This window comes from Scomber japonicus, chromosome 18 (assembly GCF_027409825.1).
Source record: "Scomber japonicus isolate fScoJap1 chromosome 18, fScoJap1.pri, whole genome shotgun sequence".
Classification (NCBI taxonomy): Eukaryota; Metazoa; Chordata; class Actinopteri; order Scombriformes; family Scombridae; genus Scomber; species Scomber japonicus.
The window spans coordinates 23,498,096-23,519,312 of record NC_070595.1 but is presented as its reverse complement, the minus strand read 5'-3'; the positions used below and the strand labels follow the sequence as shown (position 1 = coordinate 23,519,312).

The following is a 21,217-nucleotide window of genomic DNA, read 5'->3' as shown; positions in this document are numbered from 1 at the left end:
TCATCCATGGAATGCCGCTGCTGTGGCCTGCTCAACATCTGCAGCAACACACTTGAGCTGAGATGAGTAGAATTAAGAGCATTTCCTGCAATCTGCACAGAGGAGAGAAGGTCATCCTCACCCGAACATGAGCAGATGAGTGTAACATTGCGCAGGGCAGCCATAAAAAGCCTCTACTCTCGCTCCTGCAGCTGGTTAGACTGATGTAGGCCTTAACAGCTAGGAGTAGAAAAAGGCACATCCAAGGTCAAACCAGGGAGACGGCAGGGGGGATATCATCTTGATCAACTGCTCATGGCTTGTCTGTCTGGTTGGTTGGCTGCACAGCTACCATTGCAGTCGTCTATCTTTGTTGCAGTAATCACATCTAGTCTGCTGGACAGGTGGGAGGGCTGGACGGTGACGTGTTTACCCCCCCCCCCCCCCCCCCTTCACTGTATTTGTCTGAAGTCGTATTCAGAAATGGCATAGAGGAGGCGGGAGGCCTTGCAGGGTTACAAGAGGCTTGCAGCATCTGATCGGAGTTAACAGATGTGTTACAGCTGCTCCCTTTGTGTGCCATAGCACATTCACATACACACACTCACACATGCACACAGATACACATTCACTCAAAAGACACACAAAAATCCCACTATGCTAGCGAGATGAAAATTAAAATCATATATTTTCCCGTCTGGCCGTGCTCAATAGCACTACTGGCAGTGTTTTGGGTCTCAAATAAAAGCCTTACATCCCAAAGTAACCATTAAAATGACTTTGAACAGTGTGCCTATGAGCGCACATGTTGGCTTTTCCTATTTTTCTTTAATATACACTTAGCTATGCCGGCTATAAAACATGTCAGCGCCTACGTGTTAGGCCAGAAAGTCTGAAGCTATGTGACAGGCCTGACCAGTGAAATGATTTGGGGAATCTGTGTAAGGACGATAGCTAGTCATGGAGTTAAAAGGAGAGGTAAAAGGAGAAAAACCACAGCTGGGTGTCCTCTTATTCACAGGAGAGCAACATCTTTCAGCAGGTTATCACAATGTAAGCACGAGCCAAGCTCAGTCTGATCTGGCAGAGGCCATAATGAAGAGGAAGGGGGCGGCAGAGGGGGACAGGGAGAGACAGGGAAGGAGAATAAAGAAGAGTTATTAGGGTGATGCGAGGCAATGAGGGGAAGAAGGCGTAGTGAAATGTTTTGACACAGAAACATAGCAAATGTGACACAGGTACTTAAACATAGGCTTGGAAAGCAAACCACCGAAACCTTTCTTCCTTTGTCCTCTCCCTTGTTCTTTTTCCTTCTGTCTGCACACTGTGACACACACTCACCCAAGTGATAGCTACAGCTGCAACTTCCACAAATTGCTCATTCATGTTAACCCAATGGCAGAGCTCGTCTCATGGCTGTCAGGCTGGCCTTCATTCTTTGCCAGGTTGAACAGTGCGAACAGAGTTCTAGTCCATCACCCAGATTACTGAGATCCTAAACACCCCATTATTTTCATGAGCTCACATGAACACCAGGCAGTCTGGAGGCAAGAAAAGCCAGCGCTGTATGGGACCAAACTTGATTACATCCCTGCTGTATAACCCTGCATTATCAGTTATGCATTCTTTTGAGCTGTATTGACTTCAGCATCAGCAGCTGCAGCTTTAACTCGTGGTGCCTTGCAACACATTCCCTCACAGCCAACGTGTGTGTGTGTGTGTGGATATGTGCTGGAGAGTGTGGTTTCTATCTCCTTACTGTATTTGTTCTGGCACAGTATTCTATTGTGGGGCTGGGCTTTGCACTCCTCAGATAAGAGAGCAGTTATGTCAACACTGGGTGCTGTGAAGGAGCCGCCTGGTCGTGTTGACATTCTACAATACTGCTTATTTACTCTGACCACAGAGTTCAGCCATCATCTAGAGTCTAATGCACTAATGACCAAAGGCCTCCTGGGGTGGAGCCCCCTCCTGGATCTGCCCGGTACTGGCTCTCTGCTTGTCAGGTGAGAAGAAGGATGGGGGGATGGGATAACTAATGGCGTTGAAAACCCTGAGTTTAAAGCACACTGCCAATAGATTCTGGGAAAAAAAAGGTTGAGGAATGCTTCTCACAACACACACAACCCCTTGTAGACTCAGGCAGCATGAGTCTGCATATTGAGTTCAGCTGAGCAGCCCTATCAGTAAAGAGCCAGTGGAGCAATCCATGCATAATTAGAGAAGGGGGAGGGGGTTAATTGACTTCTTTGAGAAAGATCCTGATTTCTATCAGCCAGTCCCATAATCATGTGAGCTAGGGCTCTCATTAAGCCCCCTCCCTCATTTATCTCTCTTCCCCTCTAACCCTTTACCCTCTCCTCCTTTTTCCTCCCCCGCTTTGAACAAGGGTGAGACCCCAACCACTCTTGCTGTGCCCTCAGCGAGCCAGGAAAGGGTGAGACAGATTTATAGCCAGCACCTGAGTGAGTAAGGTGCACACTGGCACATAAACACATGATGAGCGCATATTCACGCGCACAAACACACGGGCAGCGTGCTAAGGCTCCAGACTGCAGTAGACCTGACTGTGACCTCAGTGCGGTAATGTACTGGCTAGAAGGTATTAGCAGTAAACCTGAGTGCATGGATCCGTGTGGCCAGAAATGTTCTCCGCACAGAGACACAGTGTTGCACAGGAGGTTCAGACCCAATGTTTTGTTTTTCTTCTATTTTCAACAATAATGCTAAAAACACAGTGCAGCAGGAACAGCACCGTAACAAGTGCTTTGAATTATTTACAGGCAGAAAGTATACACTGCCTAATGACACGCATCCTTACCACAAACAAAATACATTACGCTGGCGTGTCAACACCTATGAATATTTACTAAAACATATCCACTAAGACAAGCCTTTTGTTCAACATGGTTTCAACCAGATACGGAAAGAAACTGGCTCCCTCCTGGCTGGTTTCTCTTCCTTTCCTTCCTTATACGCTCTTCCTCTCCAGTCTTTAGAAGTAGTGGAAGATTTGGGGGAAAGCCGAATTCCATTGAGAGAGAGTGAGGGAGGGAGAAAAAAAAAGGATGACGTGGAGAAAAGAGATGAAAAGTGACAAATGAGAGATTTCCTTCACAAGCCCATAAATCAGTAGACGCGGGCAGGGGCAGTATGAGGCCTCCCTCCAAAAGCCAAACTTTTTTTTCCTTTCACAGCCAGCGCTAACCACCCCTCTCCCTTAACATGCACACAAACACACACCTACACATATGTGAATACTCACATACACAAGAACACACACTTCTCAGACCCTGTCCCAGATGGTGTGCACTGGAATGGCATCCCCATTGCTCTCCACCAATCTGGTTGTGGCGCTTGGCCTGGCTGACTGGCACAGAAGCACGTCTCGTAAAATCACTTACAGTTAAGAGTGGTGCAGGCTTCAAAGTGGCGTGCCTTCAAACCAGCCCTGTTAAAGGGTCCAAACACGTGTGCTGAAATAAATCTGGCTTATTCTGTCACATAAAAACACAGGGTGGAGTGCTGGGGGAGGTTGGTTGGTACAGCTGCTTCAACAGGTAAGCAGGGCAGACACAGGGAAGCGAGAGAGATGAGCTCTTAGGAGTATTTGCAATATGCACACAGTGGGGTGCCACACACTGGGCAAGGACGTAGAGAGAGGCACCCTGCTGGGATTGGAGGTGTCTGCTGAGTCGGTGGGGAGCAAAAGAAGTGAGCAATGGGAGCAACTGTCATCAGCCCTTTCTCAGCTTCAGAGTGTTTGTGTGAGTAAATGTAGACCGTTGTTGGATGTGAGATTAAAAAGCACTGCTGTTCGACTGGACATATGTGCGCTGTGGTTGGAAAGCTGGGAAGTCAGTGCTGAGAAACTTGAGCCCCATACAGGACGGTCCCAGAGACTGGTGGATTGATGGAGGTCCAAAAGGACTTAGGATCTGCTTTCATTCTGAATGTTCACCATCTGCTTGGCTGGAAAGAGAACCCATGGAGCTGGAGAAAACTCTGTCAACTGACAGATGAGACAGTGAGCGTAAAAATGTGTGTATGTGTGTTGTGTGTGTACGTGTGCAGACAGTGTGTCAGTATTGATCCTCAAAGCAGCTCCACTTTCTGAAAGAAGATCTGTCAAATGGGGATATACACATTTACACACACACACACACACACACACACACACACACACACACACACACACACACACACACACACACACACACACACACACACAAAGAAAAAATGGCTTTAATACAATGCGGATCTCACACCATAAATAAAATTCCATCTAAAAAAGAACAGACATCTGCTTCACCATCACATGATTCTCCATCTCATGACAAAATTCTTTAGGCAAGCAGTGTACCTAACTTCCCCCGCAGCTGTATGGTTTACTCCACCTCCATCATGCCAGTGGTATTGACCCATCCAGTTTCCATGTGTGCAGACGACTCCGGTCTGGTAAGGATGACCACTTTTCTCCTAATACTTCACTGCTCTGTCACACATTAGTCAGAAAGGTACAGACCTTCCACATCACCAAAATAATCCAAACACACGTCCTGTTTTGTTTCCTAACAACCGCACGTGTGTCCACATACACAGTACCAAGTCCGGTTATGATACCTTGGCAGCCACCACTGACCTCCAAAAGCCCTCCCCTCATGGAAATACCTCCTGTAGGTCTCTCATGGAATCCGTTTGGTAGTCCTTGAAACACCCCAGCCTATCTGTGACCCACAACTAACCCAATCTGCAGAGATGCACGCAACAAAATTCTTGTTCTGTGTTGAGAGTTATCTCTGACCTCCTGACCCCACAGAAACCACAATGATGTCTGTATTCCTTCTGTCTTGTAAAAAAAAGAAAGATAACACAGGCCTAAGGGCATGATGAAGAAACAGCAGATACACTCCCATAACTGTCATCCCATATGCTGGGAATGCGATGTGATTTACAGCACTTGCCAGCAAAACAGTAAACTGCAGCTTCTCACAAACAGGGGCTTCTGCACACCTGAGAACAAGCTGTTCCACAAGCAAAAAATTAGTAATTAAAATTATGAGGGGAAAAATAAACACAGCTTCTTAAAATCCTACCTGATTATTTATGCAGCAGACTTACAATATAATGCTGTATAAATCCATCTGTGTGTGTTATTATTCTGATTACTGTCACAGATATATCAGCTAATCACCGTTGTGATTGAACCAGGTGGGTTTACCACATCCCCCAACAGCCCTGTGCAGAAGTGGAAAAGAGAGAGCTGGATGGAATATAAAATGCCCAGGGCTGAGGTAGAATTAGGCACCTGCATCAGCCCCCCCGTCCACCCCCACATGCTGCCCTCTCAGCTGCCTGCCACTCTGTTTCCTCTCTCACTACTTTTACACGATCGCCCCACCACACAGTTCCTTTGATTGCTCTTTCCCGTGGGCATACACACACTCACACAAATACAACACATGCATACACAAAAACTCAACAACACACACACACTTCTTCCATACTGTTCAGAGACTGTTGTTCCAACTGAGTTTTGATTTGGTAAGAAAAGTTGCCTCCACTACAAATAATGACAGGCACTCAAGAAACAAGCAGAGCACAGTTATCACACAGAAAACACACACACAAACAAATCCCACACACAAATATGAGCAACAACATGTAAAAAGTAAAGAAAACCATTCTTAAAATCAAGTTTAATCACAGATACACACAGGCAGCCACCCACACTTAGAGCACACACACACGTGTGTCCACACCCCCTCCTATTATGCTGTATAACCAAAAGGCATTCAGCCATTTCAGCAGCGTTCTGAGAGCCAGCCAAGTGAGAGGTCTGTCAGTGCATTAGCCAGCATGTAATCATAGCCCAACCTCACTGCAATTAGAAGTGGTTCTAATTCTTCACTGGAAACACTGCCTTCTCCCACCACTAATAGTTTACTTTACTCCAACAGCTGACAGACCCAACCCTGCCTCCCTGCTTTGGCTTCCCAAACACACATGCACACACACATTCACACTTACACAGACACACCCACAGCTGTAGTTCATCTGTCAGTATGGGAGATCAAAATGGATCCCGTGAATAGTCCCCAACCATGTCCCACTTGTGCCACATCAATCCCACGAATCTTCAGCCTGTGCCACAGTTCACCTGTGCAGTAGAGCTCTTTCCGGTGCCTTCAAGAAAAAAAATCGCCCATTTTACCGAACATGACAGAGAGAAATGACAGCAAGATCATGAAACAATTGCAAAAATAAAAACCTGTGAGCTCCTAAAGACTCTCTGTAGATGAGGCAGGCGTGTGAGGGGAGGGTGGTGAGATACTGCTGGAGAAACGTTAGCTAATGAAGACTGAAGAAGAAGGAGCGTTCCCTGCACTGATGGTATTGCTATTACCCTGTGAGCCGCTGCACTTGGGTGTCACTTCAAAGCATTCCCCACTATTAATCAGAGGCTATCCAGCCCTCCAGCAAGGGCCCTGCTGGTTGTGCTGCTAACTACCCCCCTCAACATCAACACAATAGAACCATCATTATGGCCGTTATGCTATGCCTCGGCCAGACAGTGCACCTTTATCTCAGCTTATACGTTACATACTCACGGCCAATTAATTTACCTGCCATGTCTCTGAATAAAGGGGGTGGAGTGGGTGATAGCGGTGGGGTTTATGCAAGCACACATTTCCATTATGTAGTGCTTTATGTACTTTGGTGGGGGATGGGGCACACCTGGCTCAGGTTGCATCCAGTGGGCTGTACATTTTGCCTATGGGGCTCTTTATGAAAGCACCTGCAAGAGGCTGCAACCTGTCTGGCTGAGACCCACAGGCCCAACCCTGCCCTGATCTGACTCTCACCTGGAATCCCCAGGCGGCCAACAGGCAGCCCAGCGTCTCCCTGACAGCTTCCCCCATCCAGGCCCCCCTGGCTAACAACAGCCACTCAGCTGGATATCAGCCACCAAGCTGGAGGATTAACTACAGTGCTGCCCCTGTCTCTTTAATACTAGATACATTTTATACAACTCTAATCCCCAACATCAACTCCTTCTTCCTTTTGTTTTGACTGGTGTGATGGACAGCACTTTCTGCCATGTCAGAGTGAGAGCCCGCAGGGCAGAGGTGTAGAAATTATTCTCTTTTTAACAGGGTGATTGTCAACCGAATATATCTGCGAGGCTAATGGGAGAAAATACATCGCCTTGCTGCGCTTCTCGTAAATTTGCACATGTTACATGAGAGGGCTTACGATACAAGACACTCTCCCCCACCCTCTCTGTCTCCTGTTGTACTGTACTGAGAGCCTGAAGACTGTAGCAGCACTGAGGGGATGAGATAACCGCTCACCATTGTGAGAAAAGACTGTCAAGCTTTGTTTTTTTTCCCCTCTCTCTCTCTCTCTCCTCCTCTCTCTCTCTCTTTTTCTCTCTCTCTCGTAAGAATATAAAAAAGCTGAGACAGTGGTTGCAGAAATAGTCCTGTTTCTATAATTAGATGTAAACAGACGAACCAGACTCTCAAGCTTGCTCTGTCCCACTGGCCCCACAGCCTCACGGGAAGCAAGATGTGTGAGTGTGTATGACATGTGACAGTGTGTGTATGTGTGTGCAAGCGTGCGTGCGTGCATGTATGTGTGTGTGTTTGTGCCTGTGTGTGCATTTGCTTGCAATGCACCAGTAAGTGTATGACGGTATGTGACAGTGTGCATCTAGTCTTGCTGTCGCTCTCCTTTATTTCTCTATGTCTGTTTCTTTCGTCTAAACACACAAACTCACCCCTACCCCTCCCCCACATTCACCAGAGGGTAGGTCAATGGCCGTGCACGGCAAACAGAGAGAGCTAATGCATGCAGCACCGGCAGACAAACACACATCTGTTGCTGAGGAGCCAGTCATTTGCCCCAGATCCTCAGGACACATACTGTATCAGAGAGAGTATGCAGTGTAGCCTAGTGGTCACACCAGGCAGAGGGGACGTTAAAAAAAAACAAAAACAAAAGAAAACCTGCAGAACGAGGTGGAGGGCAGAGAGGGGCACAGCCAAATATAACATAGGGGACAATGAATGTAAAAGAGAAGGCGGGAGATGGGGTGACTGCAGGGAGGAGCAAACAAGGTATGGACATGGATCATCATAGACAGTACATGTAGACATGAAAGAATTTGTGGTGTAAAACAAGTGATTTGATAAAAAATAAGGAGAAAGGGAGGGAGAGAGTGGGATTTTTTTGTTCTAATCAATGTCAGAAGGAGCACAGGAAATCCATGAAAAGGAGAGAGAGAGAGAGAGAGAGCAAGAGAGAGGAAGAAAAATGGGAAAGAGGGAGAGAGAGCAACAAGTCCCCTTTGGATTGAGGACTAGGCAGCTGGTTGGATGCTCCCAAGAGACTTATTAAAATGGAATTCCTGATGCTAATCTTTGTTTTCTCACAAAAGGGCTGACACATCCTTGAGAGGCATACTGCATGTATATTTTATGGCAAATCTCTGCATATATTTAGCTGTGCACCTCATTGTTTGGTACCGTGTGTCACCACCGCCCGCTGTTCCACTGACAGTCGCCGAATCGTGGCCCATTATTGAGTTTATATCTGCTCTCAGTCCTGCCCTTCTCCACATACCATCTACATTTATGAATCATTGTTTGTCAATTGAAATAGAGAAGCTCATAACCCGGATTATAACAATAAACAGATTTTTGTTCCTGTTTGGAAACACTGTACAGGAACAAATACTGACTTTACATAATTGTTTCCCTTCTAAAAATGAATCTTGTACGTTAACAGCATGTTAGCAGAACTTCAGCCTGTTCTTTATAAAATATCACAGAACTGAGCAGACATCCTATAAACTAAACTATCCTCTTATGTCTAAAAAATTAGGATTTTCCATATTCCTTTCATGTGAACATCATTAGCGTATCACTGTTTACTGTGCATGCAGCAAAAAGTGGGACCACTACACAAGCAGCATCATGAGCATGAAGTCTTGCCGGAAGCACTAACAGTAGATCCAGCAGGGACAGACTCAGACGTTAGAGGGTTAACAATGCACCTGTCTAGGCCTCACAGCCAACCACAGGGTGCCTCGGCTCCAGTGGGGGGTGTCTGGAGAACACAGCCCAGCACACACACACGCATGCAAAACCCACCCAAACATAACCACACACACCCACTCATACACACTTACGTGCATTATTGCCACTGACCACAAATCTGCTAACAACAATAGGGCAACGGTCCTTTTTTGTTCTTTTCACTGAACGATTACAATAATAAAATTGAAATTAAAAAACAAGTAATCTGGATTTTCTGCTTGAGCCGTTAATAATGTCTAACAGCTGTCACATGCAATACGGCCATGCACTGAGGTGGGCCTGGGGCTTCCTGATGAGAAGCAGCCTGATACTGGGAGAGGGAAGGCGAGGGAGGGGGGGAAAGGGGGACAGAAAGAAAGGGAAAAAGAGCAAAACACAGAGAGATCCAAATCACAAACAAAACAGCAGCGGTTGACTTTGGGCAAATGTATCAGTCTATTCAATCTCGCAACAATATATTTTCAGTCCAGGTTCTTTTTTCCTCTCTTTTTTTTCTTTTTTTTTTAAGTTTTGGTGTGTGTTCGTCATGGGAAGTGAACAAAAGAGCCTCATTGGGTTCTTAATGCAACTTCTCACTTCCTTACGTAGAGTGTAAAAATAGATGGGAAGGTTTTGAAATCCAATGCCCTGAAATCTGATACAGGAAGGTATTACCCTGCCCGTCGCTCTCACCCGTGGGTCTCCTTTGTGTTTGTCCCATGTACACGCCCCATGCTCGAGGCGAGGGCTCTGTGGCATCATGCCACACGGTGTAGTGTGGGTGGCGGTCTGTTTGAAGAGCCTGTCTCTGAGGCGGCATGGCCACTCGCTAGCCAAAATCCTCTTGCAAAGCCAGACCCCTTCTTTTTTTTCCCTCACTCAGCCTAAGCCTTCACTTTCTGTGGACAGATTTGCTGATGAGTCAAACTTTAGTCAAAGAAAGGTGAAGAAAAGCAATTGACTAAATTATTTATCAGCCACTTCCATAACCTGAGTGTAATGAATTCCAGATGCTCTTACTTATTTTTGATGACTGGTTTTTGGACACCTGGTGTGACAGGGACATGCCAGAGTTTTAACGCTACGAATGCCTGAATTAATTCAAAACATGGTCACTGCATGTTACCCTGTAACCAAACGTCTTTTCAAATATGCAAGGGATTTACCCTTTTTAAAGACGACTGCCCTTGCAAGTCATTTGGGTCTCTAGTAGGAGGGTCAGGGTAAGGTGACAGATGGCGGCAGCACCAGGCAAGGTGCTATTTCAGCCAGGTGTAGGATGCCAAGCAACACCTCCACTATTCAGGGGGACTCCTGTGACATTGCGTCCGAACAGTGTCATCTCGCAACAATCCACAAACGAGTCCGACAACAGGCCAAGGTTCTCACTCTGTTTTGCAGAACTGGAGCGAACAAGGGAAGGAGTGCGCAAGGCCAGAGCCAAATGGAACTTGGCCTAGGACCCATGTTCTGTCACTGCACTTCCACCACAGCAGCTAGTGGATACAAATAGCTTTTTAATGTAATATTTAAGATAGGTTATTCAAGATGTCAGTTTTCTTTTTATTCAGGTAAGGCTCACCTATTAAATTTCTCTTACCAAATACTAAAAATTGTTTTCGTGACACAGAGGATTGGCAGAGGCTTTCAGTGGTGCTGTGCTACTAAATAATTATGCTGAGCATGCAACACACTCAAGTCACCACTCTTGTCTTGGGTCAACAAGGATAGGGGGGTAGGTAAAAGGCAATGGGAAGCACGGTACGAACTGTGAGTGCTCACAACATAAGAGCTACAAGGCCAAGAAGAAGAAGAAGCCTCCCTTCCCACAAACAACCCTCACCCACTTACGGAGTTTATTCTTTTAAAGGCCCTGGCTGTAACCAGTCCTTTGCTAACTCCACCAAACACCTGTGTTTGTCTTTGAAGCTTCTTCCCAACAACCACAGACCCATGGGATATTCCAGCAATGAGACGTTCAATAAAAGTCTCAGTAAAGTTATTTATTCCCCTTTGGAAAAAAAAATGGGAGAAGGCAGACAGCACAGCTAACCTTTGAAGGGGGAAGCTGCTCGGATATCCAGCTAGGACATAAAAACCAAGGGAATGACAGGGACATCCTACCAGAAAACAATAAAGGGGGTGGAAGGGACTGTTTTTTATCTTTAACAGCAGCCGTAAAATACACACAAAGCTGGGGTCTGCAACAATGGCCCGGGGCAGGGGAAGGTGGCTAAAACAGAAGTGGCAGGAAGACCACCGCTTCCCAGACACAAGGGTCTTCCTGCTGGAAAGAAAGGAGACTGAGAAATGGAGGGGAGGAGAGAGCATACAGTGTATGGAAAGGGAGACAGAGGAGATGTTAAAGGAAGGGGAGGTTGAGTGAGCGAGATGACACAAATATGACCTTTGATTACATGGGGTGTTTAGAGTAGATCTCAGCCATGGACAGCCTCTGAGCCCCCTGCTGCTTTCACACAGCCACACCTCAGCCAAAGCACACTGATCAGAACAATATGGCTGAAAGATGAGCCTCTAGCCATAAATGCCAGCAGTAAAGACAGCTCCACTGTGTCTCCTGCTTTGACACTATCCAACATCTGAATCCCGGGCCTCACAGCCAAGAGAAGACTGTCTTCAACTCTCAGTGCCGGAGCCCGCAGAAGATACAATTACTGTTTCAAAGACCTTGTAAATGAACTGTCTGAATTAAACCACATTAGATGAGTTTACAGGTCTGTGTCTCGTTGTATAAGCAAGCACACGCAGAGAGGAGTTGCTCCAATGTCACATTCCCAGAACACAGTGCAAGTGCAAACTATAAATTGACCACCTGACATGCATTACAAATGACTGGTTTGTAGTAGGTGAAGATGGACAGAGGCAAATGCACACTGACAGAATCTCTAGTAGCGCTAAGTAACATGGTTCAGTGGGCAAGAAGGTTGGAGTGTGCGTCTGTTGACACCTGATTGCAAGCAAACTCACCGGTCTGTGTAAAAGAAAGAAAGCAAATTTCCGCCAAAAATATGGTGAAGTTTTGTAACCCAGCATGGAACAATGCCAAGGGAGGGTGTTGCAACCACCCATCACTCATTTTAGCAGTAAGGGTGAAGGGGGGGGGGGTGCTCACAATAAATACCTCTGCAAAGTCAGAGGAGCCTTTTCAAGGAGCCACATCAGAAACCTGCCTCTGAATGCATTTTTACATCAACCCTGAAATATTCATGCTCTTTGTAAAGTATTCATGTGAACCAGTGTGCGAGTTAGTCCCCAGGGGGAAAGTGCAGAGACATTGAAGAGATCCAACCCACTCAGCAAACAACATGCTCAGTTGTGCTAATGTTGCTAGCATACGGGACACTAGACGGGACACTAATGACCTGCCCTGTCAAGACTAACAACAGTCATGGACCTGTTTGGTCAGACAACCAACTGAGCATTTGACTGTTCTTACATAGTATGACTGACCTGTATTTGTTTACAGGTTAAATCAATCTGATTGGAAAAAAAAGAAAAAGGAAAAAAAGGTTAACAATTACTTGTTGGTGTGATCAGAAAATACATTTTTAAAAAATTTAAATTTAAATGTGTGTTTAAGTTTTTCTTATTTTAAAATAGGAAATAATCAATTAAAATAGATTTCTTTCAAAGGGTAAAACAAATGTATGTTACATCACAGGGATAATACATTTGCATTTTGTGCCATGTTGATGAATTACCATTTTGAAAATATATGCCATGAATAACTGTGAATTATGCTTCATGTATTACGACATGCCTGACATTTTCAAATATTATTAAATAATAAATCAAAGATTGCACATCAGCTGAGCGCAAAAAACAAAACAAAAAATCCGACAGAAGCAGAGAGGATTTAGAAATGATGTGAACTTATGTGAAATTATCCTCCATGTTAATTCAATCAAGCACCTGAAATGTGGAGAATTAACTCATTTTCCAAATCTTGGGGAGATTAGGTTCTCCTTCTCGCCAGTCCACACCCATGTGTTACTGACGAGGCTGGGAAGAACAATAAACCACCTGTGCTGCTCATTGAACAGTGATGACATTTGGGTGAGGGGGTGGGGGAAGGGGGTCTTCATGTTGGTGTAGCACAATACTACAAAAGAAACACTGAATCAGGTTGGGGGAGCACCTGTACCCTCTAGCCAGCATTAGCCTTCATGCTCTCAACCAAACATCTATAATAAAATAAATAAATAAATACATACGGACACAGGCACTATGTGTGTGTGTGTGTGTGTGTGTATGTGTGTGTGTGTGTGTGTGTATGTGTGTGAGAGAGAGAGAAAGAGAGAGAGAGAGAGAGAGAGATAGCTAGAGCTAGAGAGAGAGAGAGAGAGAGAGTACTGCCAAAAGCAAACATGAATGGTGAGAGATGAATGGTGAACAGCGCCCATGAATTCTCCTGAATGACTAATTATACCTCATGTTTTGCATCATTTTGCAAATGAATTTAGAATCTTTATAAAATAATATAATTTGAAAACTACATTTGACTGCCACAAAATACAGCCTAAAGTAGATTGTTTAAATAAGCTATCAAAACATATACATACATTCATAAATAAATCAAATGCAACTCAGAAGACAAAAAAAAAAAAAACACATTGTCAGAGGTTACTGCAAGACTGTATTCAACCACAATGAACCCACACAATTCAGATATCATGAGTTATATAGAATAACTTGAACCAAAATTTCCCCAGCTGCTGCATCATAAACATGTGGTTTTTGGAAGCCACATTTACATATTTTCAAAAGGAAATCATCCCAGAAGTGTAATTGTTTGCAATCAATGTGCCACTGTTATTTAAATATCTTTTGTTTTACAGATGTGGACAAAAATGAAAGCAGCAACACAACAGCAATGCAATCTATAATATGTTTGTATTATCCAGAGCACGAAATTAGGAACACCTGAATATATATATATATATATATATATATATATATATATATATATATATATATATATATATATATGTGTCCAATGATATCCTACATAAACCAGCCAGTTTAGTCTAAAAAATGATCATTGAATTAAATTAGTTATTACAGTCTCAACAAAAACTTATCTTACTACTTTGCTACTTTTAGATGGTTAAATGCTTTAGGATGCATTTTACTGTACAGGTGTTTCTTTTATTGTGTCCACATCCTATATTTAAAAAAAGAATACATTTATACTGTAAGCTGATCCAGTTCTTTCTATTCTGTCTTCAAGTTGTAAATGGGAAGTGTTTGTAAACGTGCACATTTGGGTACACATGATACCCAAGTCACTTGTTAAACTCGATGCATGCACCGTGAACACATTTGCACCCCGACACTTTGAAGCTCAATATAGAAGGATTTTCTAGTATCGCTCTTCCTCCTATACACCCACCATCCATGCACTCCTAACTGCACCCATTGCAAACCTGTGCTCGCCCTGCTTTGCGCTTTGCTTATGGCTCTGGGTTCTGGCTCACGGTTATGGTTAAGTGATGGCATCAGTGTGACACTTATCAATTTGACGTGAAGTGACAAAATCTCATTTCAGATTCAGCTCCAGAGCCAGCGGGGAACCAGTGCCAGTGAGCTCTGTCCAACTTCATACGTGCAAACTAAAACAGACATTTATGGCATTTTAAAAAATACCATGACATTTACCTAACTTACCAAATGGCTATTTGTTTAACTGAGATGTATTTATTACCTTCGAGATATTTAAGCTGTAAATGTTGATTCAGCTTAATCAAAATTCCTAATTGTTGGCCCAGTGTAAATCACATTTCACCTGATTTATTTGCTGATATTTGAAGAGAGAAAGTCTGTCAACAGCACACCTGAGCTATCATTTATTTAAAACAGAAAGCCCCGTCTGTTCTTCTCTTTTGTGCACAAAAATAATCAGCTTTGTACTACACCACGCATGCCGCCCATAGACCATTATTCACGCTGATAAATGCACAGACTTTATATCGTAGCGGTGTGAGAGGAGCATTTGAAACAACAGCCAGTATAGAGACAGATAAGTGTTGATGATATGGGAATACATTTCAGCAGATACATGCTTGTGTGACAGAAAACCCAGCAAATGGTCTCACTAACCTGAGTGGGGAGCCATTGGTATGTGCGAGGGGTAGTATTTCCCCGGCGGGAAGTGACCGGCGTGCTGCACAGAGCTGTGGCCCGAGGGAGCGATCCGAGAGGCGGCTCGGTGCACCAGGGCGCCCCGCTCTGATATGAGGTGCGCCGGAGCAGCGAAATCCCGTCCTTCCATTCCGAAGAATGTTGAGTAATCCGAAATCCGGATTGGGCAGGTCAGGAAAATCAAATGCAACCCATATAATAGTCCTTTCCTTTAGATCTATGTGTTGCATTCAGTCGATCGCAGGCTTCTCCAGCCAAAAACGTAGCCCCCGATCATCTTTTCTGTCAAAGGAGAAACATCGAGGCATTTTTTTTATTATCAAGAAAAATATAGAGCCCGGTTAAGAATTACATGAAGCAAAAAAGGTTACTGACATTGCACTCTAATCCAACAAAAATATAAGAGAAAACAAATCCATAGATTGCTCCATTGATTTTTGCTGTAATGCCATATCTGCCATGTCAAGATTGCCTTTGCATAGCTGAAAGAACCCTTTTCGGGGGTAAACTGATGGTACAAAATAAGTCACCGCGGATACAAACGGCCAGCGAGGCGTTCAAATGCCCACTGAGCCGGGCTCAGACTCAGCTCTATTGATCAGCCTGGGATATAGGCCTAATATGCATCATATGGAGGAGAGCAGGAGAGCAGTTCCTATTCCACAGACACGCACATAACGAGCACTGAAACACATTTTAGCCTCTAATATAGCCTAGTGTTTTATATTTAATAAGTTTCATATCATATCTTATTAAAAAAAACCAACAACAATTAATTCGACTACCATGTCAGCAGTTGCACACAGTCACTCTTTCTCAAAAGCATGGTAAGCATATTCTCTCTCTTTAAAAAAAAAAAAAAAAAAAAAAGAAATCAAAAAATGAAATCATGATTGCAGCAACAATCTAAAAATCATACCCCGAGGAGGAAGTGTTGTTCTGTTTGGGTGGGTTAAAATGATGGAAGCCTACTCAGTACATCTCAAGGTGAACACTGCCTGCCTTCTCCTCCTGCTCGTCCTATTGTCTCGCTTTTTTTCTGCCTCTGTCACCTCCATCCAGCTCTCATTACACCTCACACTATTTTCACATTTTGCTCTACAGTGATTTTCAGCTATGCCTTATGTATTTGATGCATTACATTTTTTGGATCATACACAAACCACATAATAACCCAGTTTATAATCAAACTAAATAATTGGGGGGGGGGGAAAGGCATCATTGCATCGACCAATTTGAGCACCATCAGGCCTATAAGATGTGATGTCACGTCATAAAGTTCCGACACATAAAACAGGAAGCTTAATATTTAAAATAAGATTATTATATCGCTCCATAACAGAGATGCATCAGCTCCTGAAAAAAGATGGACTCTCTCTCTCTCTCTCTCCCTCTCTCTCTCTCTCTCTCTCTCTCTCTCTCACTGTGTGTGCGTGAGGGCGTGTGCGCGCATCCTTGTATGTGTGTGTGTGTATGTGCATGTGAATAACTGCACTCTCACTGTCTTCATCTGCCTTGACCTATTTCAGGTCAGGTAATCAAATGAAGCAGTAAATACATTATAGGCCATATCCTCTGCCATGCCACAAAAATAGCATTATTTAGCTGAAATGGGGGAGGGAGAAAAAAAAACTATTTACATCAATTAAAATAAAATGTAATTTCACTGTGAAAATATTTTGTCTTTAGAACAATCAGCTAAACGTGACAGCCCACTCTGTTGCCTCAGTGAAGGCTAACAGAAAACAGCTTAATTCCAGAGCTCCAAATGAGGAAATTATTGAATACATCTTACATTTTTTCAGCAGTAGGTTGATTTGTTTTATGTTACGTTCTCAATTTGGGGTCCCTACAGGGTTTCTTAAAGGGACTGCTAGAGGGGGAGGGTGTGGGGGGTCCCAGCTAGTCAAAAAAGCATAGTTTCACCATAAATGAAATCACAAATAAATATCAAAATTCTACAATGTACAAGGATAAGCAGGCGCAATACTTATCGTACAGGCTATTTCAATTTCAGAACCATTATCTCCCCATGTAGCCAGTTACAGCCGAGCTTCCAATCCAGTGCTACATCAACAATAAAAATCCTTCCATGCAGAGGTACCTGGGAGAAAATCTTATCAACTGAAGGCTTTGTGAGCTAATGTTTATGCATGCATGTGGGCCCTTAACGTAAAAAAACACGTATGAGCAGTCCTGCTGTTGCATACATGATAGCTGAGTCTTCACTTTTGTGGACTGTATAGAGATCGAAGGTGAATGGCCGCCCGTCAGGAGGACTGCCTTTGTCTCCATACTGAGAAAGTGCTTTGCAGTCAGCCATTACCTCGCCATGCTGTTGCCATACAGCCCATTTCATATGTTGTACCTTGATTTAAAATTATTCCACATTTGCAACGCTAGCAAGAGACTGCTGCTCTAAAAACGCTCAAAATATACATTTACAAGGTTGCAGTTGCGTGAATATCCACTGTTGTTTTGTGTTTCATTTCAGCCTTAAATGAACGAATTCGCTCATCAAATAAAGCCTACGCTACATTTTTTTTTTTTAAAAAACGTCAAAAATGATCGACGCCCTTAATGCAATTCATTAAGCTACTGCCGATTGCATTTACGGAAACCAATCGAAGGCAGAAACGCAGATAATAAATCAAATTATGTTGTACGGGTCGGGTCGTGGTGAGAGGCAGGCGGCCCTCCGTCACAAAGCTGGCCGGCAGGGAGTGCACCTCGGCTGGGGTCGAGTGGAAACATGCTTCCTTTCCTCTCTGCAAATTATGGGCATGCAGCTTTTTAGCAGCGGACCCATATTCTACATCAAACTGACAGTGTTGCAAAGAAATTGATTTATACAATTTATTAAAGGCTGTTAAGTCTTGGCCAATTGAAAAATAAAAAATAAAAAATACGTCGCTGGGTTCTTTTCTAAAAAATATAGGAAATTTAAAAACAAAAACATCAGCATATCAGTTGTTAATTATCTAAATATTTATCAGAAAAAAATGCTTCTGAAATTAATGTGTTGAGAATAATATTAATAGCAACAACAATAGCCTAATAATTATAATTTATCTTTTTTTTACCCCCTAGATCATTAAATTAATTCTTCTATTTGTTCCATGTAGGATACAGCCCATACATCCTATTGTGTTATTTTGGAAATTATAGCAACGCACTCTGTAAGCTACTATAATGCACAACATGTCACATTTAGGTTATAGCATATTGGACTTAAATACAGCTTCTGTCATTTTACAATAAGGAAACAAGCCTAAAATATTTTTTATTCATTAAAAAAAAATAAAAAAAATCAAGTATATAAAATTACTACTTACTGGCATGTTAAATCCTTGCATAACAATAAATTATAAAATCACAAAACACTGGGAGTGAAGGTGCAAGGCCAAGTGCGACGCCCATTTAAAATCGAAATATGAAATAAACCATGTGGCTAGAGTGAAATGAGTATTTCCATCTGAGGCTGTGCAGTAGCCTGCTGGTTCAGTCTATGGAAGCAGTGGGACTGGGGCTTCCGGCCTGGCTGGATCGCGGCTCGGATCTCCAAGCAGCGGTTTCTCTCCCGGTGCAACTGCGTACCTCGCGTCTCAGGGCAGGGTAAACACGCCCTCTCATTGGTGGGATACCTGCATGTTAATGAGATCGTGCCGCCCTCCCGGAGATACGAGAGGCTGTGATTGGCCGACAGCACAGGCCAATGGTGTGGTGACTGGCAATGCTAAACAGAGAGAAACGCGCCAGATTTAAAGCGCTGGATAGTTTAATCACTTCTAATAGAGCTCAGTGGAGTCTGAGCACAGCTTCAAATGCACACATAGCCCACTCTTTATAGGCAATGGTGATGCTTATGTAGTCTCAATAATGGAAAAACAAGCTAAAGTAATATAAATGGTCCAAATATTAGTAGCCTATACGTTTTAATGAAAATCAAACTCAGCTTATACAATACTTAAATAATAATCAACATATATAAGACCTAAAGAGATTAACAGTGTTTACATCCCAGCTTTGATGACATTGACTTAAGTATTAAGTCTGATCACAGCTCACAAATGCACAACAAACACCAGTGTTTATTATAACTAGGCAGTGGTCACAATGACATAAATAATGCTTTCAATAACATTTTAAACTTACAATTTGATATTTAAAAAAAGCAAAAGCAAGATTGATATCACCCTTTAAGAAGTAGTAAAAATGGTTACACGACATTTACCTGGACATTTGCAGGTATTACAAGAAAAAAAGGGGGGGTGGGTATTTATTTATTTATTTTTTAATTGTAAAATAAAATAAAAGATCTTTAAAAAGTACATGTTTTCCAAATATATCACAATCAAATTGAATAGAAAAAAATGACCACCTCTGTCACAAATGATTAGGCCTATTTGTATCTCAGCTGTCACTGAAACTTTTCTTTTTTATTATTATTAATTCATTGCATTTACACACTTCAAACACTTTTCTTGTGGCTGTATTCCCCCCCCTCCCTCCCCCCTCCCCTTCTTTAGAGCAGTAGAGTCCAATTTCTTCAAACTCTAAAATCATGCAGACAAGACAGCAATTCCAATATTCCCATCATGTTATTACTATGGACTAAGGTTATTACATTATGCTAAATGTTTACAAATGAACCCCCCCCCCCCCTGTGTGTGAGGTTTTGATTGGCTGGCACTGTGCCAAAGCATTGTCAGTCACAGAGTGTAAACAAGACTCTGATTGGCTGTTGGCCAGTCCGCATTGGGCTGTCTGAAAAAAAAAGGCAATAACTGGCCCTGCGGTTTCCAGGCGTCCCGGGTTAGATGATGAAAGGGGATAAGAAGAGACGGTTTCAAGGCGCCCCAAAGGCGGACCCCTATTGGCCCTGAAGCCATATGAGTCAAGCGTGAATCAAAGGGAATACTGCAGAGAGGGGGGAAATTATATGTTGGATTTTTAAAATAATCGAGGTTAGTTTTCGGATAAATGTGGACCAGCGATGCCTAATCATTATGAAAAGTTAAGAAAACAAGTGGAAACGAGCCTCGAAACAATTCAGGTTACAGGCTGCACGTGAGGGAGGGGGAGAAAAAGAGCTCTGGTTGTGGATCGCGCCCCGCCGAAGTCCGCTTTTAATGGAGAAAATCTGGAGTCTTTCACCATTTTAAAGTGTGGCTACATGAGGTTTGTCGTAGTGGGTTAGTGCGGTAAAAAAAAAAAAAAAAAAAAAAAAAACAACAACAGAAAAACAGAACCAAAAAAAACAGTGTAATTTGTGTGGAGTAAAATTTGACTGTGTGAGTGGATCGGATGGTAGCGCATGTTTGCAAGAGTTGGGGTCTGGTTTTATTCGGTAAATACAAGATCAGAGTGTATAATGTTTGCATGGAGCATAGGCTAGATAGCCGATGGATGAATGAAAAGCATAACTACGATTAAGCTAGAATATTTGGATTTTTATACGTGTGCATGCAACCTATTTATTAGCAATTTAACCATTTATCTAAAATATACTATTGCTAGTCGCCGTGATTGGTGAATAAATAGCAGCCACATTTGTTTTATGTATTATACATTTTTAAATTTTATATAGGAGATAATTGTCTTTATTTCCTTATATTAGGTTATTTCTCTGTAAACGCCGTTGCATTTTCCCCCCTTTATTTTCTCTGCACACATTTCTTCTCTCCTTTAACTGCCAGATCACAGGAAAATAAAATGTACAAGTAGGCTATTAATATTTATGACAAGGGGGAAAAAAAGAATTTATGTTAAATTATTACCACATCTGTGTGTGTGTGTGTGTGTGCCTGTGTGTGTGTGTGTGTGTGACATCTGACCCAGACAGGATTTTTTAAAGCACTTTCGATAGCCTGACAAAGATACCAAATATTTTTTTATTTATATAATTTTTATTATTAATTTTGAGCAGATGGAACGGTCTGTGTTATTTGTCAATTCAAACAGTTTGCATCCTAAAACCATCGATTCACACA

At 43.0% G+C, this 21,217-nt stretch overlaps 1 protein-coding gene across 1 annotated transcript in view; it reads right to left on the bottom strand.

Moving 5' to 3' along the window:
- LOC128379081 (BAH and coiled-coil domain-containing protein 1) overlaps positions 1 to 15,354 on the bottom strand; it is a 60,815-nt gene extending 45,461 nt beyond the window's left edge. The window contains exon 1 of the mRNA XM_053338695.1: positions 15,183 to 15,354. Within this exon, the coding sequence (XP_053194670.1) occupies positions 15,183 to 15,354 (172 nt within the window). The remainder of the gene's footprint in view (positions 1 to 15,182) is intronic.
- Between the last annotated feature and the right edge of the window lie 5,863 nt (positions 15,355 to 21,217).